The sequence below is a fragment of the Amblyomma maculatum genome, chromosome 1 (assembly GCF_055883805.1).
Source record: "Amblyomma maculatum isolate TAMU_Amacu chromosome 1, ASM5588380v1, whole genome shotgun sequence".
NCBI classification, from domain to species: Eukaryota; Metazoa; Arthropoda; class Arachnida; order Ixodida; family Ixodidae; genus Amblyomma; species Amblyomma maculatum.
Genome location: NC_139344.1, coordinates 110330232 through 110355765, shown reverse-complemented (window position 1 = coordinate 110355765; position 25534 = coordinate 110330232). Strand labels below are relative to the sequence as shown.

Below are 25534 nucleotides of genomic sequence, written 5' to 3'. Positions count from 1 at the left end.
GTTATTTGCGTCCTCATCGACCTAAGTAGAAGCGTTTTCGTTAGCCTCCACGTTTCAGACCCATAGGTGAGTACAGGTAAGATGCAACTGTTGTATACTTTCCTCTTGAGCGATACCGGTAAGCTGCTATTCATAGTTTGCGAGTGCTTACCAAATGCGCTCCATCCTAATCTTATTCTTCTTGTTACTTCCTTTTCATGGTCCGGATCTGCGGTTACTACTTGTCCTAAGTAGACATATTCGCCTATTACTTCCAGTGTTTCGCTGTCTAACGTAAACTCCTGTTCCTTCCCGATACTGTTAAACATTACTTTAGTATTCTGCAAATTGATTTTCAAGCCTGCCTTTCTACTTTTCCTGTCTAGGTCATCAATCATTATTTGCAGTTCATCCCCAGAGTTACTTAGCAAGGCAATATCATCAGCAAAGGAAAGATTACTGAGGTATTCTCTATCTATACCTTATCCCTAACTGCTCTCATTCCAAGTCTCTGAATACTTCCTCTAAGCAAGCTGTGAGTAGTACTGGGGAGATCGTGTTTCCTTGCCTAATACCTTTATTTATAGGAATTTTGTTGCTTTATTTATGCAGAACGATGGTTGCTGTGCAGCCTATATATATATATATATATATATATATATATATATATATATATATATATATATATATATATATATATATATATATATATATATATATATATATATATGTATGTATATATCTTCCAGTACTTTCACATACGGCTCGTGTATCTGATTTCGCAATGCCTGCATGACCGCCTAGGTTTCTACTGTCAAATGCTTTTTCGTAATAAATGAATGCTATGTATAAGGACTGGTTATATTCAGAGCGCTTTTCTTTTATCACCTGGTTGATGATATTGATATGATCGATAGTAGAGTGCCCTTTCCGAAAGCCTGCTTGATCTTGAGTGGCAGGCCATGCCGGCCACGAACTGCCACCAACTTAGCCATGCCCATAATGTTTCGCTCACAACGCCGAGGACATCTACAACGCCGACGCCTGATTTTCTGGGCAACAGGATCATCAACGCTATCGCGGTAAAAAGTGGGAAAAACGCGTATTGGGATGACAGCCTCGTCCTAGGGGTGCTGCGTCACTTTGTGCGGTAGCGGCCTCCGTGCTGAAACCGGAAAAACTCGGGCGCAGCACGTGATCACGTCACCAGCCCCGCACATTACTTAAGCGCTTGTTTACCGCTCTCTCCCCTTGGCGGCGCCGCAGCGGCCATCTCGAAACTATAGGCACTATTCCGAAACCTAGTCAGCCTCAAACAACTGGCGTGGCAATCGTTCTATCGTCAAACGCAATGCTGCTTCCGGAATTCAAAAATTTCGTATTCGTTCTAGCAGATTGTACGGGAGAGCTGTAGCGGTGCTGCCGCCCTCACCGTTGTTTTGTACACAAGCGTCAGTAATTCTTCACAGGAAGACATCAACCTTTCTTTCCCTGAAGACCAGGGACTGAGACGTCCTTGCTCGACTTATTCTTAACGTCCGTATACATTGACAACACAGGAGGTGCCGTCTCGAATCCCTCCATCAACTTGTCGCTTTCCTTTAGCTTCGAGTAGCATTTTCGCATTCCCCTGCAAACTCGAGCGCTTTGAAAGCGACGTCAGCGGCTCAATTTTGAGGACCTGAAGGGGCGCGCAGTGGTCATATTCTGTCAGCAAATCTTAATTTTTCGCTTTCAAGAGCACTGACAAAAACAAGCTTCCAGCTGGGGAATTTTCGAGTCGAGCAACCGAGAAATACAAAAATTCGAAACATCACTCCTTGGACTGAAAGCGCCTGCTTTGAACGCGTCTCTCCGGTACTATTCGTCCTCCTTCGTGTGCACGTACTGCGCCGGCTTTGAAACGTTTCTCTGCGCCCGCCAGCACGGGCTGCACCATATCCACTTTTATCCGCTCCCTCGGATAAGGAGCGCCAGAGTTGCGCAGTAAGCTTTAGCTCAGATTTCCTATAACGGGAAGTCGAGAGTATGACAAAATGAAGTCTGGCCGGGGGGTCGCGTCTGGCCTCATATACATTTTATTTTTTCGGACATACTACATATATACGCCAAAGAAGACACTGTGTGAATGATGGGAACGTAAGATTACTGGAATGCGTCTCCCACCGCTGAAAAAAACGATGATTCTATGTAAATGCCGTAATATTGCCCCATGAAAACTGATGAGACGTTTTAAAACAATTAAAAAGGGCTTAGATCGCATCAGCGATACACAAGGGCCGCTACGCTAGAAATAGCCTTTCAATTAGCGCTGTGTTACCTGTTGTCTCGGGCGCGCATGCCTTCCTATCGAATATGTGGTGTAGAATCTTCATCAAATTCAGTGTTTAATGCGCTTGTCCCATGTGATAACAGGCGTTTCTGGCCTCGCACAAGCCTTCCTTCTAAAAAAGAAATGCACCGCAAAGGTGAACATGAGTTCTAGACATATCTTTTCTGTTTCAGTGGATGCTGGCAAGGCAACATGGTCATCTTCCCCTGTAAAGTTTCTTCGGAGTAAACGAAAAGGCTCCATTCCCCAAAATAAGTTCAACTGAGACATGAAATAACTCCAGCATCTCAAAAAAATAAATAAAAACATTTAAATGATGGCAAAACGTACCCGTCGTGTAAAAGAATGTAGTGTATTGAGGCACTCATAGTACTCCTTGCCGGCAGCGGTAAGCTTGTATATGAAATCCCGCTGCAGAAAGGGGCTCATTGTTCTTTCGACAAAGAGTTCCCCAAGTCTGAAAAAAAAAAGAAAAAAAAAAACGAGCTATGTTATAAATTGCACATTCAATGAGCATTCCGAGAATGTGTGAAAGGAAATAGCTACCATAAGATACCATAGATACCATAAGCTCCAACAGGTCGCCTTTTTTTTTTTTTTTTACAATCACGTAATGTATACCTTCTGCTTGCTTACTTTTCTGATTTGGTAAATAAAGATTGGTAAAGGAAATTTCGGTCTTAAGGTTTACCGCAGTGTTAATTTTTTTTCGTATGACGGTCTAGTTTTCCTAATGCGTCCAGAGGAAAAAGTTACCTGTTCACTGCGGCTACGTAAGGGCTCTTCTCGTTTGACTGAGCTGATACAGATGTACCCATTATGGTTTCTGCAAATCAGAAGGAAACATGTATTTAATAAATAACTGGATAATCTAACGTTCGACGAAACACAATCTGATCAGGGTGAAACATTTTAACGCATTTAGATTGGGTCATTGACCAAGAAAATGTTCCCGCAGTCAAATACCTAGGTGTACAAATTTCTTCAGAATTGGCATGGAACAAACACATTGATTACATAATCACTAAAGCATCCAAAACCCTCGGTTTCATTAGGCGCCACTTTGCTAATCAGGCAACCAAACTGTTAGCATACATAACTTTGGTAAGATCGCACCTATAATATGCCGGTTTCATCTGGAACCCAAACCAAACCTATCTTGCAGAGAAAATGAAATCGCTTCAAAATAAAGCAGCTATATTATGAACAAATACGCCAGATACGCAAGCATCACTGACATCAAATCATCCTTCGATTTAAGCTCATTTGAAAAGCGAAGACTTATCAACCTGCTATGTCACTTTCATAGGCTTTATCACAATCCATCGCAGTTCACTGAATTTCATATCACGCCAGCCCATCGCATTTCCCCCGTTTTGACCACTGCTTTAAAGTGCAACCCAAGATTGCTCGCACCCAACATATGCAGCATTCACCTATGTTCTTGGCAATTTACCATTGGAATAAACTACCAGCAGGTAATGTTTCTGAAAAAAATTACGACACATTTGTTAGCAAATTGAAGTGCTTACTCCATGCCGATATAAAATAGATTGCTGTCAGAATTCTATTCTTTTATACTTTACATACAGCATTGTGTTCCGCGTGTGCATGTGTATCATTTTTTTTAGCTCAGTTATGATCTTAATGTAGTTATGTTTATTGGTTATGTCTTTATGGTTTGATATTTTATATTTCACTGTTATGTAATATAATGAATTTATGTACTTTTCAGACCCCTATGTTATGCCCGTAAAGGGCCTTTAGGGTACGTGAATAAAAGAGAATCAAAACAGAAAAATGACGTTTCGGGTACCATACGGGGCCCTTGTTCACAATAAAACGGCCTAGGTAGAAGGGCATGCTTATATACGCTTCAGAATCCTCTGTAATCTTTTCCTGTGCATATGATGAAGCGTGCCCTGATTTTTGTTCGGTATGTTCGCCATCGTCTGGGTGACTAGGGACTCCATATGTAGTCTTGATCATGTGTTTCTTTAAGTTGCCAACATCGCCGCCTCATCCCAGCCTTGATAGTGACCGGTTGTCTACAGCTGCAATTTTTTAAGTGCGCTTATTTCTGACATCGGCCTGGTGCTTCCTTATGCACCGCTGGTAGTTTCAGGCTTCCTCGATGTTGACGGAGGAATAGTCGCTGTATGGGAATCGATAAAGAATGCCAGGGAACTTGACGAGCGGGTCCTTCACTTTGACAATTTGGGGTTGCAGCTTGCTTGATGGCGCGTGTCCATTGTGCACTCTGTATTTTCAGAAGATCGGGGAAATTGTTTCGCTGATATCAGACCCGTATGAAATCGCAGAGCATTTCATATTTCTTTTTTTTTTTCTTTTCCTCTCAGGTGCAGTGCTCTTCACGTGTGCTCGACTTCTTTCGTGACTCTGGGGTAACCGCTTTGCTCAACACCCCCCTGTATTTACTTCATTTCATTGTCATGGTTGGCCGGGTAGGAACGCGTTTTTTCCATGGTTGACGGCGACGCAACTACTCAACGCTTGTGAGCCGGAGGTTGAGCCGATTCGCAAACTAGGTATTTTCCCGTATGTGTTGCATTTTAGAGGATAATCTTCATCACGCTTGACGAGCACACCCAAAAACGGGATGCTACCATTGCCTCCTCTTCCATTGTGAAATTTATGCATGACTCCACGCCTTCAGTTGTATATAAGCGTTCCCTTTTTCTGAGACACTTTTATTGCGAATAACGGCCACATATAGGAATTGCAAACGTCATTTTCATTTTTTTTTTACTTGGGCAGTGACCTAATCTTCATATGTTAATAAAGCGAATAGCTGAAGTAAATATGTAGACAAGCTTCTATCGACTAAGCATCTACAGACGTACCGCATATGATGTCCAAAGTGCAAAGCGTAACCAACGGTACGATGTCAAACGGTTTTTCAGTCAGTGAAAGATTTTGAAGCTTTTTAGACAGAATTAAGGACTGTGCGTTTATAGTCGATGAAAAGTCCTCTAATATCCTGAAGTGAAATGCTGGCGTGAACAGTCGCCTCCTGGATCGCCACTTTTCACCTGTGCTGAAAATAAATGAAAGGATACTACAATTCAATACTTAGTCTTTGTTTATTCTCAGGCATGCGCATAACAAGGCTGAGGAGGAGAGAAAAAGAAGCCACACAACAGCGGCTCGACGGTACTCCCTCCCCCTTGACTATATACGTGGCAAGAAACAAAGAGCTATTTAGCTACAATGACACATTTCCACAGTGCACAATTTGTATAAAAATATTCAGTGATAATAAAGCACAACATATATGCAGGGAAAACAATATTAAACCCTTGTACAGCGAGGAAGATTTAGAATAACGCTGTTCTTAACAGACAAGCAAGACTCACAATTGTCAAGGAAGACACACATTCACGCTAACCTTCGGGAACCTAAACGCTCTTTGCGAGCATACAGTAGAGAACTTACAGCACCACTGCAGACCAGTTTAAGTTGCAGTTTCGGTAGACTGCGAGATTGTAAAGCGCAAGTGACCACTCTCGCCAGAAACGCAGAATGCGTGATCAACAATGATGACTAGAACATTTCTAGGCGAACGAAGTGAGAAACACAGCTCTCTCTTTCACCGACCGATTGTGCAAATGAATTTAGTGCGTTGATATCGAATTTCAGGCGCTTATCCCTGACGCTAGGCTACACCGCAGCCATTAACTTCAAATAAAATTAATGCTGGGCTAGTTGGTACATTGCTCATAAAAGGAAAGACTCACAGCGCTAACAAATAGACACCCTGTGTGTCTATTTGTAAGTGTCTATTTGTTAGCGCTGTGAATCTTTCCTTTTATGAGCAATTCACTCAAAGTAGGCGCAATCAGTCTGTTTCGGTGTAGCCGTCCTGATTTCAAATCGACTGTTAAAGAAAATTTTAAATTCGACGTTTCCAGCCGTGAATCCGTGTTTCGCCCACAGAAAAAAAACAACAACAACAAAAAAAAAAAACATAGGTACACCGGAAAGCATTGCGTATTTTTTTTTTTTTTCGTTAGAAAATACTTGGCTGAAGTTGTCTTTCCTGCCACTTATTGCAGAACATGTATATTGAGACTGTAATTATTGCTTCCTCCTACCCAGTAAATACAGCTAAAAAACAGAGCTGAAGTATGACAAAGAAGGTTCACAACATTCTTATATCCGCGTAATCACATTTCTAATAGCTGTTTCACAGGAAAGGAAAGGTGCAGTATCTGTCGCACTTGCTTCTGTGGACACCTGACTGCGCCGTAAGGGAAGAGAGGAAGGTGCGAATTAAAGAGGAGCCGTAGTGAAGGGCTACGGAGTAATTTCGACCGTCTAGGAATCTTTAACGTGCGCTGACATCACACAGCACATGGACATTCGTTTCGCCTCCATCGAAACGCAGCCGCTGCGGTTGGGATCGAACCCGGGTACTCCGGCACAGTAGTTGGGTACTGTAACCAGTGCACCACCGCGGCGGGCACATTTCTACCTCCTTGCTGATTTTCTGTCTAGTTACGACATACTACACCTCTTTTGCAAGTCACCATTACCATGTGGATTTGAATGCGTCATAATTTCTGGTTACGACCTAATACTCCACTGTGCAAGTCATCTTGGTCGCATTACTTGATGACGCCATGAATTTTTAGTTACGACATACTACACCACTTGCACGTGATACTTTGTCATATGACTTAACTGTGTCATCAATTTATAGCTACGATATATACTACATGACTTTGCAAGTCATTCTTGGTCATATGACACTCGTTTCATGCGGTGAGGCTCACGTGTCTAGCGAGAAATGTGAAAGATGCTGCGTCTTTCCTCTCTTATAACTAATTTGCAATTACGCCCAGCTTCAAGGAGCCCGTGTTCTGTGCGATGTCAGTGTACGTTAAAGAACCTCATCTGGTAAATATTTCCGGAGTCCTCTAATACAGCGTCTCTCATTGCCTGAGTCGCTTTGGGAAGTTAAACCGTATACGAACGTAGCGACCTTTCTTATGAAACCATTTAGCAACCCGCTACTGCAACGTCATAGGTATTTCATAGTAAGCGTCGTTAATTCTTAAAAACAATACTATCCGACTAATAAAGATGTTACCTTGTCAGTAAGCCAGTCCCCAACCAGCTGTGGAGAAGGCTGTACTGGAGGCCCTTGGACAATATTTTGTGGCTTGAAAGAATTTCCTACAACAGGAGAATAAACACCTGTTAAAATTTACTCTATGCCAAACTTTATTCCGAAAAATTTTTTATAGTTTTTTTTTTTTTTCCAGTAAGCATCCTACGTGCAGCCAACATTAACTGGTCCTTGTTATTGTATCTTTAGGAGAAGAATGCGCACTTGATTTTAGATGAGAATAAGGTTGCAAATCGCGGTGTTCTCTCTTGGAGAACTACTGGCATCAAAGCAACCACCGCAAAATTACATGCGTTTTGTAGCGTGAGCTACACTGGCCGCACTCTCGCTGGCTTCCCGTGGTGCTGGGGCGACCGTACTGTGCATGCTCGAGGAGCGAGTGACGTTCCTGAGGCCGTCGCCGCCACGGCGGCTGCTCGCTGCAGCTGCAAGGAATCGGGTGACGTCAGGAATCAAGTGACGTCACTCCATCTGCGCCGCCATTTGTGGAGCAGAAGCGGCGCGCGCTAGCGAGGAGATAGCGTCGCACGTATAAATGTGGAGCGGTGAACGCTGGATAGCGATGTTAAAGAAAGTCAGGCCGCTGCTAAGCGGCGTAAGAGATTGGAAAATCTCAACTCGTCGAACGCCGAGGTTGTCGCCTGGCAGTTGGCCGTTGAACGTAAGAAAAATGAACAGAAGAAGGCTAAGCGGGCTGCTGAGACACCGGAGCGAAAAGAGGAACGTCTAGCCAAGAGACGTCGTCTGGAAGCGGGGCGGCGTGTCCTGGCCTCGCAGCGGGTCGAAGATGATACGAGCCAAGACGACGCGAAGAAACACAAACAGATGAACGCCTTGGAAGCGGCGACGCCAAGATGCAGAGCGCAATACTACTAATACTACTATAGTACAACAACAGCAACAACAACAACAACAACAACAACAACAACTACTACTACTACTACTACTACTACTACTACTAGCATTAATAATAATAATAATAAATTCGTATAATAATAACTATAAATTGGTTCACAGGAAAGGAAAGACGTAGTATCTGTCACGCGCTCTGTGGACACCTGACCCGCGCTGTAATGGAAGGGAGGAAGGTGGGAGAGAAAGTGGAAAGAGAAAAAGAGGAGCCATAGTGGAGGGCTATGGTGTAGTTTAAATCACCTGGGGATCTTTACCGTGCATTGACATCGCATAGCAGACGGACGTCTCTAGATTTAGCCTCCATCGAAACGCAGCCGCCGTCAGAGCATATAAAGCGGCGCATAGCAGCAGCAAAGCGAGATTAAGAATAAGAAGGCGAAGAGAACAGCGGGGACGCCCAAGCAGAGAGAGGAACGGCTTGCCAAACAGTGATGCCAGACTGCCAAGCGTAATAGACGGAGCATAACCGCCAAGATAGGGCTTATGCAAGAGTTCAGTCGACGGGAACCAACAGAAGAGGATTGTACTCTCATTGCTAAACATAGATGACCACAACAAGCTTAGCCAGAGAAACGTATCTCTTGCTACGTATATCCTGGCATAGTTGACCTAAGCCACAGCCAATTTTGAAGCGAAAAGCTTCACTACGCGGGTCAGAGGCGAGCTTCGCGTGAACCGAACGGGTGAGTTATGCGCATGCGCGAAAGCGAGTGACGTCACGCGCCGCGCAGGTGGTCCCTCTTCGCCGCTTCCGCAGCCGTCGCCGCCGCCGACTCCGTCGCCTGACATTTCGGCGTAGCCGTGCGGTACTGCGCATGTGCGTCGCCTCCTCGCTGTCGTTAATGACTGCGACATTGCAACTAGCGTGGAAAAACACAAAGGACAGCGACAAAATGTACCGAGTCTCGTCGGTCCCGTCGGTAGCTTTTGTCGCTGTCCTTTGTGTTTTTCCAGGCTTGATGGCATTGCCTTGATAAGCAACTCAGGGGATGAACTGCAAATAATGATTGATGACCTAAACAGGAAAAGTAGAAAGGTAGGCCTGAAAATCAATATGCAGAAGACTAAGGTAATGTTCAACAGCCTCGGGAAGGAACAGCAGTTTACATTAGGTAGCGAAATACTGGAAGTAGTAGGCGAATATGTCTACTTAGGACAGGTAGTAACCGCAGATCCGGACCACGAAAACGAAATAACAAGAAGAATAAGATTGGGATGGAGCACATTTGGCAAGCACTCGCAGATTATGACTAGCAGCTTACCGGTATCGCTCAAGAGGAAAGTATACAACAGTTGCATCTTGCCTGTACTCACCTATGGGGCTGAAACGTGGAGGCTAACCAAGAGAGTTCTACTTAAGTTGAGGACAACCCAGAGGGCTATGGAACGAAAAATGGTAGGGGTAACATTAAGAGATAGAAAGCGTGCAGAGTGGGTCAGAGAAATAACTCAAGTTACCGACGTTCTAGTAGAAATTAAGAAGAAGAAATGGACATGGGCAGGACATGTAGTGCGAAGAGAGGATAACCGATGGTCGCTGCGGGTAACAAACTGGATTCCAAGGGAAGGAAAGCGTCGCAGGGGGCGGCAGAAAGTTAGGTGGGCGTATGAGATTAAGAAGTTCGCAGGGGTCAAGTGGATGCAGCTAGCACAGAACCGGGTTAAGTGGAGAAATATGGGAGAGGCCTTCGCCCTGCAGTGGGTATAATCAGGCTGATGATGATGATGATGATGACCAACTAGCCCAACTGTCTTCCTTGATCTCCTCGCTGTCGCTACAACTGCGCGCTTCGCCTCCTCGCCCACCGTTTGACCTTTTGTTGGAGCCGCGTGCTTACCACAGATGCTACTACGCATGCGCAAAGAGGCTATATGATGCGCTTGCCAGAGAATAGAAGTGCGCACTCGACATACAAGGGAAAGAGAGAGCGGTTGCTGCTAGACTACGCAGAAAAGCTGAGAAACTAAATTCGTCCGATCCAGAAGTACTCGCTTGGGAGTGTTTTAAGTCGGGAATGAAATAAGACATGTCAGTGTCATTATTAGTGTAGAAAGGGAAATGAGTGGCACGTTTGGGTGATTTTCGTTTTATACAGGTATATTTTATGCTTTCCTTAGCTTCGTTGACTATTGGAATCTGTGTTATGTATGCCAAAACGAGCCCCTCCTTTCCTCGTCTTTTTCCCCTTAACATCTTTACAACGACCTCGCTTCCATTCTTGATGCCATAGGGATCGTTATATGCATGGTTCTTGCACCGCTGCCACCGTCGTCATTCGATCTTGTTCCACGTGCAGGGCAATCACAGCCTTACAGTGCGTTGTACGCTCGCTGCTTTCGACTAGGGCGGCGGTGGTAAGTGCTCTCTAGTTAAAGTTACACTAAACAATATACCCTCAAAAGTAGAGGAATGGATATTCGTCAAAATAGCTACTCGGCTGCGATAGAGCACTCTGCGCAGAATGTGCAAAAATAATAGAGTGCAAGAGGCAGCATTATCCTAGAAATGAAGAGCAGCAGAAGGCGAAGAGAGTTTCCCTTCGCCACTAATGGAGCCTACGTGAGTAGGAAAACCTAGTGATATCCAGAAATTCTTATTGGTCAAGTGGATGATGAAGTCGTAAGATTACATTGAGTGCACGAGCTCTGATTAGTAGGGCAGGGTGAATGACATCAAGAGACCACGTGACATGACTCAGGTGGCAGATGCCGTGGCAGGTGACATGGCAGCGCCCCGATTGGTCGCACAGTGTGTGACGCCAAGAGGCCATGTGGTAGGGGCGAGTTTACGGGTGGGCTGATCACGTGACTTAGCCGAGAGCGGTCGCAAGCGCGGCGGCTTTTGTCCGCGCCAATTTGCAAGCAGACCTGTTTGACCGGCCCTTATACCATGCAGGTAGGAAGTAAAATAGAATCAATACCACCTTTCTACTACAAAATGAACTGTAGAGAGCTAAAAAACAACAAAAAGGGAGCGACAAAGTGCTTGTCAAGCTCGAATTAAAGTAAATTGTTGCAGCAACATTGCTTCCTACGATATCGCGTTGCACTTATGATTAAGACAAGCATGCTATCACATTTTTAATTGAATTTTCTTCTAAGTATTTTTCTTTGGACCTGGATGGACTGAAGCACTTCGGCGAAAAAGGGTTCTGTCATAGCTGCGATTTCTTCCACCATAATTACCTTGAAGCTGGTGGGTGGAAGCGCGTAAAGTTTATTCTTCCAGGCCATATGCTATGGGGTCAATTGCTTAATGTCGGCGTCTCGCGGTATTCGTATATATTTCATACCCAGGCATTAACCACGTGTAAAAGCTGCTCAAGTTTTGGATGCACCGCGAATATTTCACAACATTCTGCTAAGCTTTCTTTATATTATATAATCGGTGTTTTGGGCACCAAATGTGAACAAAATTTCTATTTTTATTTATTTATTTACTTACACATACATACTGCAGCGCCATGGATTACTATGGCAGGAGTGGGTGATTAAGACATACATGCATGAAACATATATTGTGAAGTTATCAATGCTGGAATACAGTACTAAAATATATACAAGTTACAATGTGCAGTGAACAACAAAAGTATGAACGAGAGAGGAGTACATGATCAATGGAGGGTTACAGGCATCTATACAAATGTTTATGCTTTTATGCGTCTTGAATAGCTGTTACAAAACTGTCGAGATCCAAGGAGCGAATGTTCGCAGGTAATCCATTCCCCGATTCAATGGTGCGTGGGAAAAAACTGAATTCGAACGTATTAGTGCGCGCGTAAAAAAGCGGCGATTTCGTGATTACTTCTGGTTGATAATTCTGGAGCAAACGTACAGTAATTGGGCGAGTGTGAGGCTGAAGAATTGATTAAGCAATGCAAGAATTTTAGCGATTCGATGCGTCGACGTGCAGAAAGCGTTGTTAGTTTCAGGGAGGGAAGTGGCGAAGAGGGTAAGAAACAGCGGTCATAAAGGCGAAAAATAAAACGCACTGCTTTCATTTGGATAGACTCCAACTTATTAACCTGCGATTATGCATATGGATTCCAAACTATAGAACCTATAGAAGCATAGTTCAAAACAGAACGAATTAGTGAGTGCGAGAGTGCTTCTCAAGATTGAATAGCAATGTATTTCTTTCACATTCACGCTGATGTTATCTATCTGCTTTGCATCCTCTTTCTCGAGCAGTGATTTCAATAGGCCAAGGCAACCGTGGTTCGTCTTACTGGAAGTCTTTTTTGCCATGGTTAACAAATGTTAAAACCTATGTCTGAGAAGTTTAAAACTAGAGTAATTCTAGAAAAACATTTTTCAGGGATCTAATCCTTTATGGTCTACTTCGCTCCTTTTTTCAAGGGTTGCATTCCTTCTAAGCCGAAGAAAGTAATTCCCAAGGCCACATGTTCCGCATTACGAGGGGGCTAGCTAAACGAGAACGCGTGTTCCCACTCACCAAACGTTACAGCTCTTTATCAGGACCTTGATACCAGTGAGGTTTCTTCCGTTTTGATATTTGAAGGAGCCCCATCAGTTTCACTGTGTTGACGACTTAAGAGTGGTCGCGGTTTTCTATATTCAGGAGTCATAGAAATATCACAGGAAAAAAATGTTTGACTCGAGCTGAAGCTCAGAGGTGGCAGGTGGGAGTCGGATTAAAAAAAGTGAAGTTATTTTGGGTGACTAATTTTCACGTGATCTCTAGCTATGTACATATTAGAATCCGTGCAGTCGTACTGAAGACCGAGGCCCAGTACTCAGTATGGTAGCCGAACACGGGGCCATAATGTCTCACACGTTTCCTTCTGAAAAGCACCTTACACACATTACGGTTGACGAACCGCCCATTACTAACAAACTATTAAACAGTGCGGTAATTATCCCAAGGCCCCACCAACACAACATAAACCAGAACTGAAATCAAGTATCACGTCTGCAAGAGACGCAAGTAGGGAGAAGTGGAAATCCGTCTGATGGAAAGGTCTTTTTGTCCCATATTTGCTTCAGCTCGAGCATCGATTGATTGATATTGAAAGGACATTGTGAGGTCTGTGGCCGAGTACAGCACCAGCGCGTATTTTGGATAGAGCCCATTCCATCCAAGGTATTATTTTACCAAGAGTAGTTTGCTTTCAACCAACCCATGCCGTCTCTCCCGGATATCATTTTATTCGTGAGATAGCTCTGGCATATGCACGATCTGCATTGGATAGCTTGCGTTAAAGGTTTTTGCAACGCTCGCACTCATCATCTATGACTTCCACAGAAAAGCACTGTCAGGCGTTTCTTGAACAATAATGTCCCGCGCTCGCACCAAGCTGCTTAACTTTCCACAGGAAACAAATCAGCCTCATTTTTCACAAGGCGAAAAAACTCGACGACGGTCGTGAGGTACCACCTCCTTATTTATTGATGCTTATGGTACGAACCTATGGACTCGAGAAAATTGCATTCAGATAGAACTTCCAGTTGAAAGAATTCGGTTGTCGAAAATTTCGGGTAGGTCTCAGATCTCGAATCATTCGCGAGTTTTATGCTTATTCTTTGGCTGCTGCCGAGTCATAAACATTGTGAATCTTCGTGCGCACGACAACCTTGTGTCTGTAGCACCGTGCAGTACTTTAGCACTTGGGTAACTGTTTCAGCACATAATTATTTCCATTATGCCTCAAATCAGTTTTGACGAAGCAAACTGCGCTTTCAAATTTCTTGCAGTTGAAGCGTTTTTTTTTTTTTTTCCTTTTTACGGTGGCGGTAACTTCTAAGCACACAGTTCATAAATCGGCTTTAGGAAGTCAAAATGATGGCTTAAATAAACATTTTCTGTCCGTACATATGCGTTCTGCGGTGAGGCTGAAGACAGGAAACTATCGACTCGACCCAAGTAATCGCGGAAATAGATGCAGACTGCTGCTCACAAAAACCAGAAGACACTAAAAGCGCACGTGCCAGCCAGGTACACGACGTTTTAATGCTTAAATGTGAACTAGATGTATTCGAAAACGGTGCATTGTCTCCTTCAATATACTTTCATCTATATTTAGATTTGATTAACACAATAGTAATCACTACTAAAAGAGTCCTGAAGCGTCACCATTTTTCTTGTGAAATAGAAAGGTTTACACGTCACGTCTCTGTCTAGGTCAAAGCTTGCCTTTTTACTACGTGTTCCAGGGTCTTTTTTTTTTTTTGTGCAGCTTCCAAAGCTGAAACGTGAGCCGTTTACACCTAAGCTGAATCCAAGAAAAGCGCCAGCTTGTCCTCATTTGTAGTCAGGTCATTATCGCTGGATGCTTGAGAGATCACGTCCTCAGATTTTCTAGTAAAAAAAAAAAAAAATGTAATCTGAATGAACGACCACAATTTATTTTTTATCTTCGAGAACGGCCTACTGTGCACCATGTACGCATTGCATGCATATCAAGCACTAGCAAACTTAAGTTCGATTGGAATTGAGGGCAACGGAACCGCTAATGGTTTCAAAGGCCGCTGAAAGGAAAGTCGGACGAGATTGACACTCAGCACATCCCGCATAGCCAAGCCACTGGCATTCAGTACAGGTTGGAAGGCTGTAAAATAGCCATAGAAAATTAGCAATAACCACAAATGTTAAAGACAAATTACGTAATGCTTACCAAGCTTACACGATCATTTCCTAGTAGAATCAATTCTGGTCTAGTTTGTGGCCTTATGCGGGACGGTTCGCTCTTTGAATAGCGACATGAGCGTTTCGTGGTTATTTCGTAATAGAGTATAAGGAAATTGAAGCCATGCGTCTCAAAAGGCTTTTTATTCATAGATGCTTGCAGTATGTCTGATAGTAACGTGGATAAACCACAGAGGTACGCACCGGTGCGTACTGGTGCGCTAGAGCTGCACTAAACCAAAGCGTTCTGAGCACTTTACACATTTCAGGCCGATTTTGGGCAAGTTTGCCATCAGGTACCTTCCTGTAAGACACTGAAACTGAAATAACAAGCAATGCTATATGGTACATTCTGCTTAAAGACAGTATCGGCATAGTTCTAAATAACAATACAGAGTGCCCCAGCTAACGGAAACAAAGGTTTTAGAAATAGGGCTATTGTCCTAGCCCAGTTGGATCTAACTGAGGGCTATTGAAAATACAATACGAATATATGGCCTGGTCCGCAATATATTTTCGTTCTTACATGTTTTATAGATCTATAAAACATGTAAGAACGAAAATATATTGCGGAATATCGATATTGAATATCGATATTCAAGCCTAATAAGCTAGCTTTTTATTTAATAGGTAGAGGAACAAACTGTCAAATACGGAGTTGTGCATCCTCGAGAAAAACGGCTGGGTTGCACAACTGTGCCATCTACGCAGCTTAATTTATCGCCCTTAAAAGAAACCTACCTCGCGACAAGATAATGGCGCATATATCTACATGAAATTGGATATTTGTTTCCTCTAAGGAGCCTTCTGGGACTTTGAAGCAGCCTCACTGTATGCCGAAACTTTTTTATTGTGCGAGTTATTTTTCAAGGACAACAAAGTAACCCTTTCGGTAGACGGTGCTGTGGTGAAAAAAGTTTACTTGTGAGCTTTTACGACGATCTACAATTTCTCCAGTGGCACCTTGTTCTTGAAGTGTATAATTGAAATGTTAGCTGATTACTGTTTATTGAAATAACGAACTTCGGAAGACTAAAAATACGCTGCATACTAGGCGACGTGAGTCCCAACAACCCTGTGTTGGTTGCACTGAACTAGGGCACTATAAGGCACTTTTTCGCGCTGGTTCCAACGGAAGAATTTGCGCATTAGTATAGAAATCAAATTCAGATTGTGGATGTTTAGTTATCTTATGCGGGTATCCAAACCTGCGATTTTATGAAATGTCAAATGGAATGTTCCCTGCCCTTTGTGATGCACGTTCTTTTTTCCAGAAAAAAAAAAAAAGAAAACGGCAGCGATTTTGTCGAGCAAAGTTCTATTCCTATGTGCTGCAACATTTGCCCAACACATATACCGGGTGTTATTTTTAATTGTTTACTTATTGCTATTGTAAACCCTGTCAGAAATACGTGAGTGCAGGTGGGTTGCACAGCAAGGCGGACATTATGTACGCGAGAGAGATCAGTAATTAGACAACTGATTATTACCGTTTAACTAATCAATTTTTTACTTTTGATTTTGAAGGACAATATTATATAAAGAAATGAAGACCGTAAACATAAAATCTCAGCTTTTTTTTTTATTTCTGTTATCGCTAATGCAGTTTGAAATATGTTAAGTTAAAATACACACTTTTAGCTCGTAAAGCTGGCTTCCCGCACGGCACATCTTTAAACGAAGTTGCTAGGCGTGGGGCTGTCGCGGAAATCACGTTCACTGCTTCTAAGGAATAAAATCCACAAACTGATATCATTTAAAAAAAAAAAAGTCATTGCGGGAAGTCAGCTTTACGAGCGAATTTGCAAACAAAAATGGTGTATTTTCGAGGTGAAATATTTCGAACTGCATTGTCGATAAAGGAAATTTAAGAACTGGCTGTGGTTTAGCTTCGACTAAACCTAGCATGAAGCGACATCTGAAGTATGGTTACACATAGACTTCATGCAAGTTGCCTCCGTTGTTGCTCTTCAGTTATAGTTGTTGCTGTCAGTGACGACGCAGAAGTGGCGACGGTGGGTCCGGCAGCCATCTGTGCTGCTCGTCGCTCATGCCTTGCAGCATCGTCGCGTCTTTGCCGACGCTCTTTTGGCTATAGCCCCTTCTCTTCTCCGCAAACTTTCATCTCGCAACGCAGTGTCATCCAGATCATCAGATGCAGCCAACCAATGATCGTAACGAGCACGGCTGCTCAGTTGCTCTTCCTGCGAGTCCATGACGCGGCTCCGATCGAGGCACGCTTCTATATTTACTAGAGATTGGCGTCAGCGATCATGTGCCCCCCCCCCCCTCCCCCCCCCCCTCCCCCCAGCTGCTTACGCCTGAAGCTACTTGCAGCGTCAGTTGACCTTTGACATTTGACTCTGACCTTGAACTTTGGTGGAAAGAGAGCTACCCAAGGTTCCAGCTTGACATCGCAGCTGTCTAAAGGTCATCGGAAGCACACCGAATCTTGGCTTTACCGAATGTCGTGAGGCTATCGCTTCAAAAACTGGAATCACTGTATTTTTGGACGGCCTTCATTTTCCTAATATGAAATTGGCCCCGCATTCGAAAATAGAGAAGTTGATTAGTTAATTTCAGTTAATTAATTGCTTCATTACTGAGCTCAGTAACGTACATAATGTAGGCCTTGCTGTGCAATTCATCTGCGCTGACTGCACTGACGTATCTCTAACAGGTTTTAGAATAATGATCTCTAAACAGTTAAAAATGCCACCAGGTATAAAATTTCTTTGAAAACAGGACCTTAGTTCTCGTGTTCTCTTTCCGAAAACGCCTAGTTATCTTCCAGGGTTTATTAAGTTGAAAGTACTGAAGTATGAGTACAGTAGACTTACCTCGATGTACTTAGCTTTGTACAGGGTTAGAAGCGGAGTGAATCCAACGTAGACGACATGTCTGCCGTACCGCTGGAATCGCGCATGTAGTCCGCAGATCGCGCTGAAGACCACTGCGCAATTACCCAAAACGCTGATGTGACATCAATATTTCAACGAGACGCACCACTGCTCTCCCTGAAAGTTGCATTTGGCAAACTGCTACAAAGCGGCAAAAAAAAAAAAAAAAAGAAAGAAAAACTACAGGGACAAAAATACTTCCTCGCCACTTTGGTAATACCTTCTGTTCGGAACCCCTATTCGCTGCACTGGTTTTGCTCCATAGCGAAAAAATTACCCGCTTTTGGTGGTGCTAATGTTACTAATGCACACATTTTTGTACAAGCTTTTTCACCGAGGATAGCCATCGGCAGAAGTGCTCCTTAACGTTTTCCAGGCAATGAATTTTTAGATATTGAAATCAGATGGCAGCAAAATTTAACAGTACTTTTTTGGGTTTCTTCAGCGTTCATGACGAGGCAAAGCTAAGAGCCTTAGATATTTAGTCTAATCTCTGTCAAAATAACCGTCGTAGTAGCTACTGGTTAAGACGCTCGGCCACTGATCTGGAGTACCAGGTTTCGAACCCGATCGCGTTGGCCACGTTGCGATGCAGGCGAAACGCAAATGCATATCTATGTCAGGGGTGGGGAACCCGGTTGTTTCGGTTTCAACTACTTCAGAATAACGGCCTGGGGGGCGAGTTGGTGCATGATGGAATTGAACGGCGGCGCAACACGGAAACGGACACAGACAAGACATGTGGTGTCCCCTTCTTGTCTGTGTCCGTTTCCGTGTTGCGCCGCTGTTCAATTCCATCAACTACTTCAGCGCACCTAGAGACAGAAGCAAACTGGTGTTGATAAAGGAATGACTACACAGATGTGGTGCCACAAGATGCGTCGGTAGCCGAGTTGTCTAAGGCGCTGGCGTCGAGAAATGCTTCCTTTTCGCCGGTGGCAGTTCGAATCGCGCCCAACGACAATTTTTCTCTAGACTTTTCGCTGGCTGCCATGAAAGGAATTCGAGCTAGGTTCTTAAATGGGGGCAATTTGGTTCTATGGAAGTCGTGTCCTACACCTGTTTGTGTGTTGTGCGAGGTTAGTGTGCGTTAAAGGCCCCCTGGAGTGGTCTAAATTATTCTAGAGCACTCCATTACGGGAACTCTTTTTTTCTTTCAATCTCACCTCTCCACATTCTTATAGAGCGCAATCAGGCGCCCACGGATATGTATGAGGGATACTGCGCCTTTTCTCGCCCCTAAACCAATTTGATTGATTTTTAATCCGACATGGAAGTTCCTAACTTAACAACTGCTTTGTAACTTCACAGTCATCGTAATCCGACGGCGGAAGGATCATGAATTGTTGGCTGTTTGCTTGCTATTTCCAAAGTGACCAGTAAGCAGCTAAATAGCTCAGTCAACTGTGACCGGCACTATGCTGGTCATTGGCTCTTTTGGAATACATACAGTCGGTTTAACAATCGGTTTGGTTATGCTTGCGTCATAAGTATCATGGGCAGCCCAAGCCCATGCTCCAAAAACAAATTAACCTTTGAGGTATTCAGAAATGACGCAGTATTATGATTTATTTATCATAGTACCCACACAGCCACTATCTGGCATTACGGCGTATGGAAGGGTGGAGGGGGAGAGGAGGGGTAGAAGAAGAAGAAAACCTGTAAAATACATTTGCAGGTAGAAAAAAGACATTTTGATGAACTCAGCATAATAGCATGAGTCGTAAATAACATCACAGCGATGAAGGAAATCCTCCATTCGGAAATGATACATTCGCTCTATCTCTCTCTCTCTAGAAAGAAGCTGCCGCATGACACATGACTACAAAGAGACGATGGTTGATGCGGAGCCCAAGATCGAAGGTGCCCTGTGGTTTCCATTACATATTGTAATTTAGGTCTCGCCGAGAATTCCTCTAAATGCTTCAGACATAAGGTTAAGGCAGTTTGATCTAACTGTATGTGCGAAGTCTGCCTTAGCCTTTTCACGACCGGTGAAGCTGGGTTGCAGCTTGCAACGGCCCAGTAAACGCGCGCGGTACAAACAACCAGCACGGACGACTCTTGGCACTTCCGAGGGAATGATCCACCTGCCCGGAGGCCTTGGTGAAACCGGAGCGCTCAGGTACGGGCGGCAAGGTGTCTCTTTGGGCACTAGACGCTGTCCTAAATAATTTAAACCAAAGGGCGGGTCGCCGCCTTTTTACCGACGGGGATTCTGATCCTGATGCATGCAGCCTGGCCGGCCAACGCTAGCTCTTACAACGCCTTTCAGTGTTTGTGGTACAGTGAAATTCAATCGGCGTTGTGATTTACTAAAACATAAAGGCGCCAAACCCCCTGCGTTTACGGAATGAATGATTCGCAACGTTTACGAGCTTCCGATATATCTTTACTTGCTAAAATTAAACCTTTGAGAAAGAAACAGAACGCTGAAGAGAAAATGTTAAGATGAAGAGCACCCCTAATTTCATCACGAGAGGTAACCTTGTTCTGCGCACCTTCAACTCAAAATAGATTTTAAACCAAGGACAAAATACTGTTATGAGAACTTGACAATAATGAGTGGCTATGAACTTGTAAGCTTTTACATCCATTTCTAGGTATACGCACATTACAGGGCACAAAATAATTTAGCATTCTGTCACTTAGTTAACCAAGTGAAGGGCGGCGGAGGATACCGAGAGACTAATTTGAAGAACATGTGTACTCTTCTCATTTAAAGCCTCTTACAAAACGAGGGAAATGAAATTCTATAATTAAGACCAGAGACAGCTTTTATTTTCCTTTTAGGAACAATTTATTTGTGCTCTGCAGCTGGTTAAGGAAGGAACTTATACGCAAAATTGCTAGTGTAACTTCATTTCTAATGCCCTTGTTTCCACAAAAGTGCTATGAAGAGGCCCTAGAATCGAGCTCTGTAAAGTATTTAAAAAAAAACATTTCAAATTTTCTTGATACACTCAGCCTGTATAGCCAAGCATGAAATTACAATTTTTCATTGGATAAGCAGGATAATTCTGAACGATACACTTCCAAAGTGCAAGCTTTGTCCTTAACCTGTTCTTCCTTATATCGATGACAAGCGATCAGCAACTGCGGTTATCAGTTAAGCGCATCTGCCTCTCCTCATAATTCGTCTAGCGGAAGAAGACGTTCATTCTAGGTGTGAAACATACTTAGCTCTGTGATTCCAGAAACCTGCTTCTTTGTTATTTAGAGAAATAAACTCTTTGCCATTCTACGAGCGTCATAACAGCTGAACCACCAGGAAGTCCCCGCTCTGGCTTTTCCATCTTAGCTCTTACGCCCACTCTTATCCTGTTCTATAATACTTGGGCGCTCGACAGTCCAGGCTACGTGTGGATTATTGCCTACATCGTGCCTACCTCTGTTTGCAACCATTTCTCCCGAGCTTTTCTGAGAAGCACTCACGCGATCTTATCGCTTCGCAAAAATTGTTCTTCGCTTCTTCCTTATTTGCGCCAAAATGGGTCAGGCTACGCTCAACTACTCGGCCGTGTTTATTGTTGCAATCAGGACACACTCACGTGTACTGAACCGGACCGGCGAATCAGGCTGTGAGCACGCCCTGAACATGATCCACAAGCCTTGAAAAGGCCAGTGTTCAGTACGATGGGGTAGGTGCTTGAGATGCCTGAACGTTTTCCACTTAATCCATTGGGCAAGCCAAATGATCACCCCCGTGAGCAGAAGGATGGTGACGAAACTCAGGACGGCTCCTTTTATGCAGGTAGACATCAGTTCAGCCAACCCACTTGTGGCCGAAAGCCTACTCATGGTTGAAGTCTTGGGCTGTAAGAAAAATAATCTTTCTTGGCTTCGAATATCGTCGGTTTTAAAACAGATAGCAAGAACGTCTCTAAATAAAGTTCGCCCAAATAAATCACATGCAGTAAGTGTAGACTCTGGCTTGTTTGAAGTTTGAAGTTTGAAGTTTATTGTATTTCAAAGGTTAACAAAACATGAATACAGAAAGAGGTCCCAAAGTCAAGGACTGCGGAACTGGACCTCCTATAATGATTATTGAAAAGAAATACATATTGAGCAGTTGCAGAAATTATACAATATTTCGCATCAGTGGGTTGGGGCGAATGAAACATGAATTAGTACAGACGCTATTGATGTAATAACAAAGAATAAACACCTAATCACATAAAGAAAACATAGGAAACAATTCATGAAAAGATATAAATGATAACACTGGAACAGATTACCTTGAAAATTACGATAAGTGTGATAACAAAAACTGACGAAGAGCGGATTTAAAGGCAAAAATAGTTAATGATTGTTTGATAGTTGTAGGTAATGAATTCCAAAGAGTGGTAGCAGAAAATCGGACTGATTGTTTCCCATAATTAGTGTTTGGTTTAGGCAGCAAGAAGTTGTTGTTGGCGAAACGTGTGTCCGTACGACGCGGAATTTGATCATTGGTGGTTAGTGAGAATTGAAGTAGCTCTCTAACAGATTTGTACATTAGGATACATAAACTGTAGTCGATTATTTTCTTCACAGAAAGAATATTGTGTGATTGGAGCAAAAGAAGGGCATTTTCTGAGCGGTGACTACAAGTAATAATGCGTATAGCTTGATTTTAGATAATTTGCAGGGAAGATAAGTGCGAAGGGTACGTGTTTCCCCAAGATGAAATGCAGTACTGAATGTGAGTGTGGATGAACGAGTAAAATATAGAGAAATGAGCTTGAGAATATCAAAATACGGCCGCACTTTAATTAGCACTCTAATGCCATAAGCCATTTTACGAGAAATAGATGTGATGTGAGTCCGAAATTTTAGATGTTTATCAAGTTCCACACCTAAAAATGACACATGATCAGAAGCAAAGATAGAGTTAGAGCCGATGTTAACAGACGGGGTTTCGCAGATAATTTTATGAGATGAGCTGAAAACTATAAAACTAGATTTGGATGCATTAATGGACAGCATATAATCCCGGCACCAGCTTAATACATTGTCTGCATCAGCATTCAGTTTTTCAACCACCATGTTTATGTGTGAACCCGAGGTTAAGATGGTGGTGTCATCTGCATAAAGAAAACAGAATTCTTAAGGCGCACAGGGAGGTCATTAATGTACAATAAAAATAAGAGAGGACCAAGAAGTGAACCTTGCGGAACTCCAATGTTTGTGGTCCTCTATTTTGAATATGTCTCTGATATGAATACCGCTTGTTTTCTTTCGAATAAATAGCTTTTGATTAGAGTAAGGGCAGGCCCAGTTATTCCGATAGCGTCAAGCTTATTGAATAGAATAGTATGGTTAAGGGAATCAAATGCTTTGGAGAGATCGATGAATAATGCACCAGCGATGTTACCCGCATCAATGACGGATTTAATTTGATCAGTGAGAGCGATCACAGCTAATTCAGTAGAGAATCCTAATCCAAAACCAAATTGGTTAGGCGAGAGAATGTCAAATTTAGATAAATAGCTATTTAGTCGGACAACAATGGCTTTTTCGATGATTTTACTAAAAAATGACAGAATAGCTATAGGGCGGTAATTGGAAATGTTATGCTTATCTCCCTTTTTGAAGATAGGAATGAGCTTAGTCTTTTTCAACGCAGTAGGAAAAATTCCGGATTTGAACACCAGGTTAATAATGTGAGCGAGGACATCGCAAATGAGATGAGCAATCATCTTTATGTGAGAAGAATGCATATTATCCAGACTTGGACTGGCGTCCTTCAGATTGTGTATTATTTTGCAGATCTCGTCAGGTGACACAGGAAAAAGGAAAATGCTATGGGGAGATCGTTGTAATGTATTACTTGTAGCAATGTTAGAATTACCTGGTGGTAAATCAAATGAGTCACTAAACGCTTCAGCAATGTCTACCGGGTCGCTAAATGTTTTCTCGCCTGAAGAAATTGCAGATATGGGAACTTTAGTGGTGGTTCTGTTTAGGAATGCTTTAATAATTTTCCACTTCTTGTTAGCGTCATTTCCGGCTAGATTTAACTCTCTTTCATAGTATTTTTTCTTAGCTGTTGTGAGGAGCATGCTTAATACATTAGAATAATTCTTATACCGTGCTAGAAGTCTCATGTTGAATGGTTGTTTTTCGCTCTTTTTATAGAGGTTATCTTTTTTCCTTAAACTGTTTAATAGGCTGGAAGACATCCAGGGATTAATCGGAGCTGAATATTTTTTATTGCGCATAGATACAGTGGAGCATTGATTAACAGCATTAGAGATAATAAGAAAGAACTGGCTAAATGCATTATCAGCGTCTTCAATGGCCTTGATTACTGACCAGTCAACACTGCCAATCCGTTCAAGGAATAATGAAGCACTCAGTGTTTTTTTAATGCGGAGTGTATGCCTAGCCTGGTTAACACAGTTATCCAGCTGAATAAAAATAGGGCAGTGATCAGTTAAATCAGCCTCTATAACACCTGCGTCGGGGGCGGTTATTAGGTTGGATAAGGCGTGATCTATAAGTGAGCTTGACCCACTCGCCGAAACGCGTGTCGGAATGGTAATAAGATTTTCAAAACCATGAATGTTTAAAACATCCAAGTAATCTTTATGTGAAGGGCAGTTGGGGTCTAATGTGTTAATGTTGATGTCACCCATTATAATTACATTTTTGCGTTCCATAGATAACGCGCTTAAGACTGAGTGTAAAGCTGAACAGAAATCTTTGACAGGAGACGAGGGTGATCGGTATACGCAACCAATGATTAAATTTTTTTTTATCTCGTGAAAAGAAAGATTCATCCGGTTCAATCCATACAGATTCACAGTTTATCACTGCAAGAACTAGATCAGGTCGGCGACGATAATGATAGCTAGAGGAAATAAAGATTGCTGTGCCACCATGAGCGCTATCGTTACGATGGCAGTGTTCTGCGCTGTAAGAAGGTAACGAGTATAGATCTTTATCTGTTTCGGACAGCCAAGTCTCGCTGACGCAGATAACGGAAAACTGGTGTTGAGTAGCTGATAAGAAGTTAGCAATGTCGTCCGAATGTTTTCTTAGACTTCGTGCATTAAAATAAATTAAAGATCTACAAGAAGGGGAAAGATAAGATTTTAGGTTTGAAGGCGTGAAGTACGAGGCCATCCTAATGAACGAGATGGGCAGAAAAAAAGTACACAATCTAGGTGAAGATCGACAGATCGGACTCGGATTTAATACGGAAGACATGGCTATTCTCTGACTTATGTGCCAAAATTTGACAGTTTTTCGTCCAGAGATACAGCCATCCCTTTTCTTTCTTGAGTGCGCGTGCCCTAGTGAGAAGTTTTTTGTTTTCCATGGTCAGGTGGTCATTTACGTATATTGGATCCTTTACTTCCCACCCAAATTTAAGAGGCAGCCTACTAAATCCAGGATTCACTGATTGATGTCCAGAATAGCACAACTTTGATCACAGTGTTCCTTTTAAAGTGTCCAGTCGCAGGTGTGAAGGAAAAATAATTTAAATAAGAATGCTATTTACTATGGAGCTCTACAAAACTACTATTAGAAAAAAATAGAACTAATCCCTTCCAAAGCTACTCGGCGGTAAAGTTTGGACGACCAATACTAAAGACAATTAAGAATACTTTTGTTGATACAAA

General features: G+C 42.9%; 1 protein-coding gene across 1 annotated transcript in view; it reads right to left on the bottom strand.

Moving 5' to 3' along the window:
* LOC146203491 (cytochrome P450 4c3-like) overlaps positions 1 to 25534 on the bottom strand; it is a 48523-nt gene that overhangs the window by 14481 nt on the left and 8508 nt on the right. The window contains exons 2-7 of the mRNA XM_084588790.1: positions 21476 to 21740; positions 17865 to 17977; positions 7425 to 7510; positions 5176 to 5369; positions 3068 to 3137; positions 2642 to 2768 (exon numbers count right to left, since the gene is read on the bottom strand). Coding sequence (XP_084444916.1) covers positions 2642 to 2768; positions 3068 to 3137; positions 5176 to 5369; positions 7425 to 7510; positions 17865 to 17977; positions 21476 to 21725 — 840 coding nt within the window. The 5' untranslated portion in view covers positions 21726 to 21740. The remainder of the gene's footprint in view (positions 1 to 2641; positions 2769 to 3067; positions 3138 to 5175; positions 5370 to 7424; positions 7511 to 17864; positions 17978 to 21475; positions 21741 to 25534) is intronic.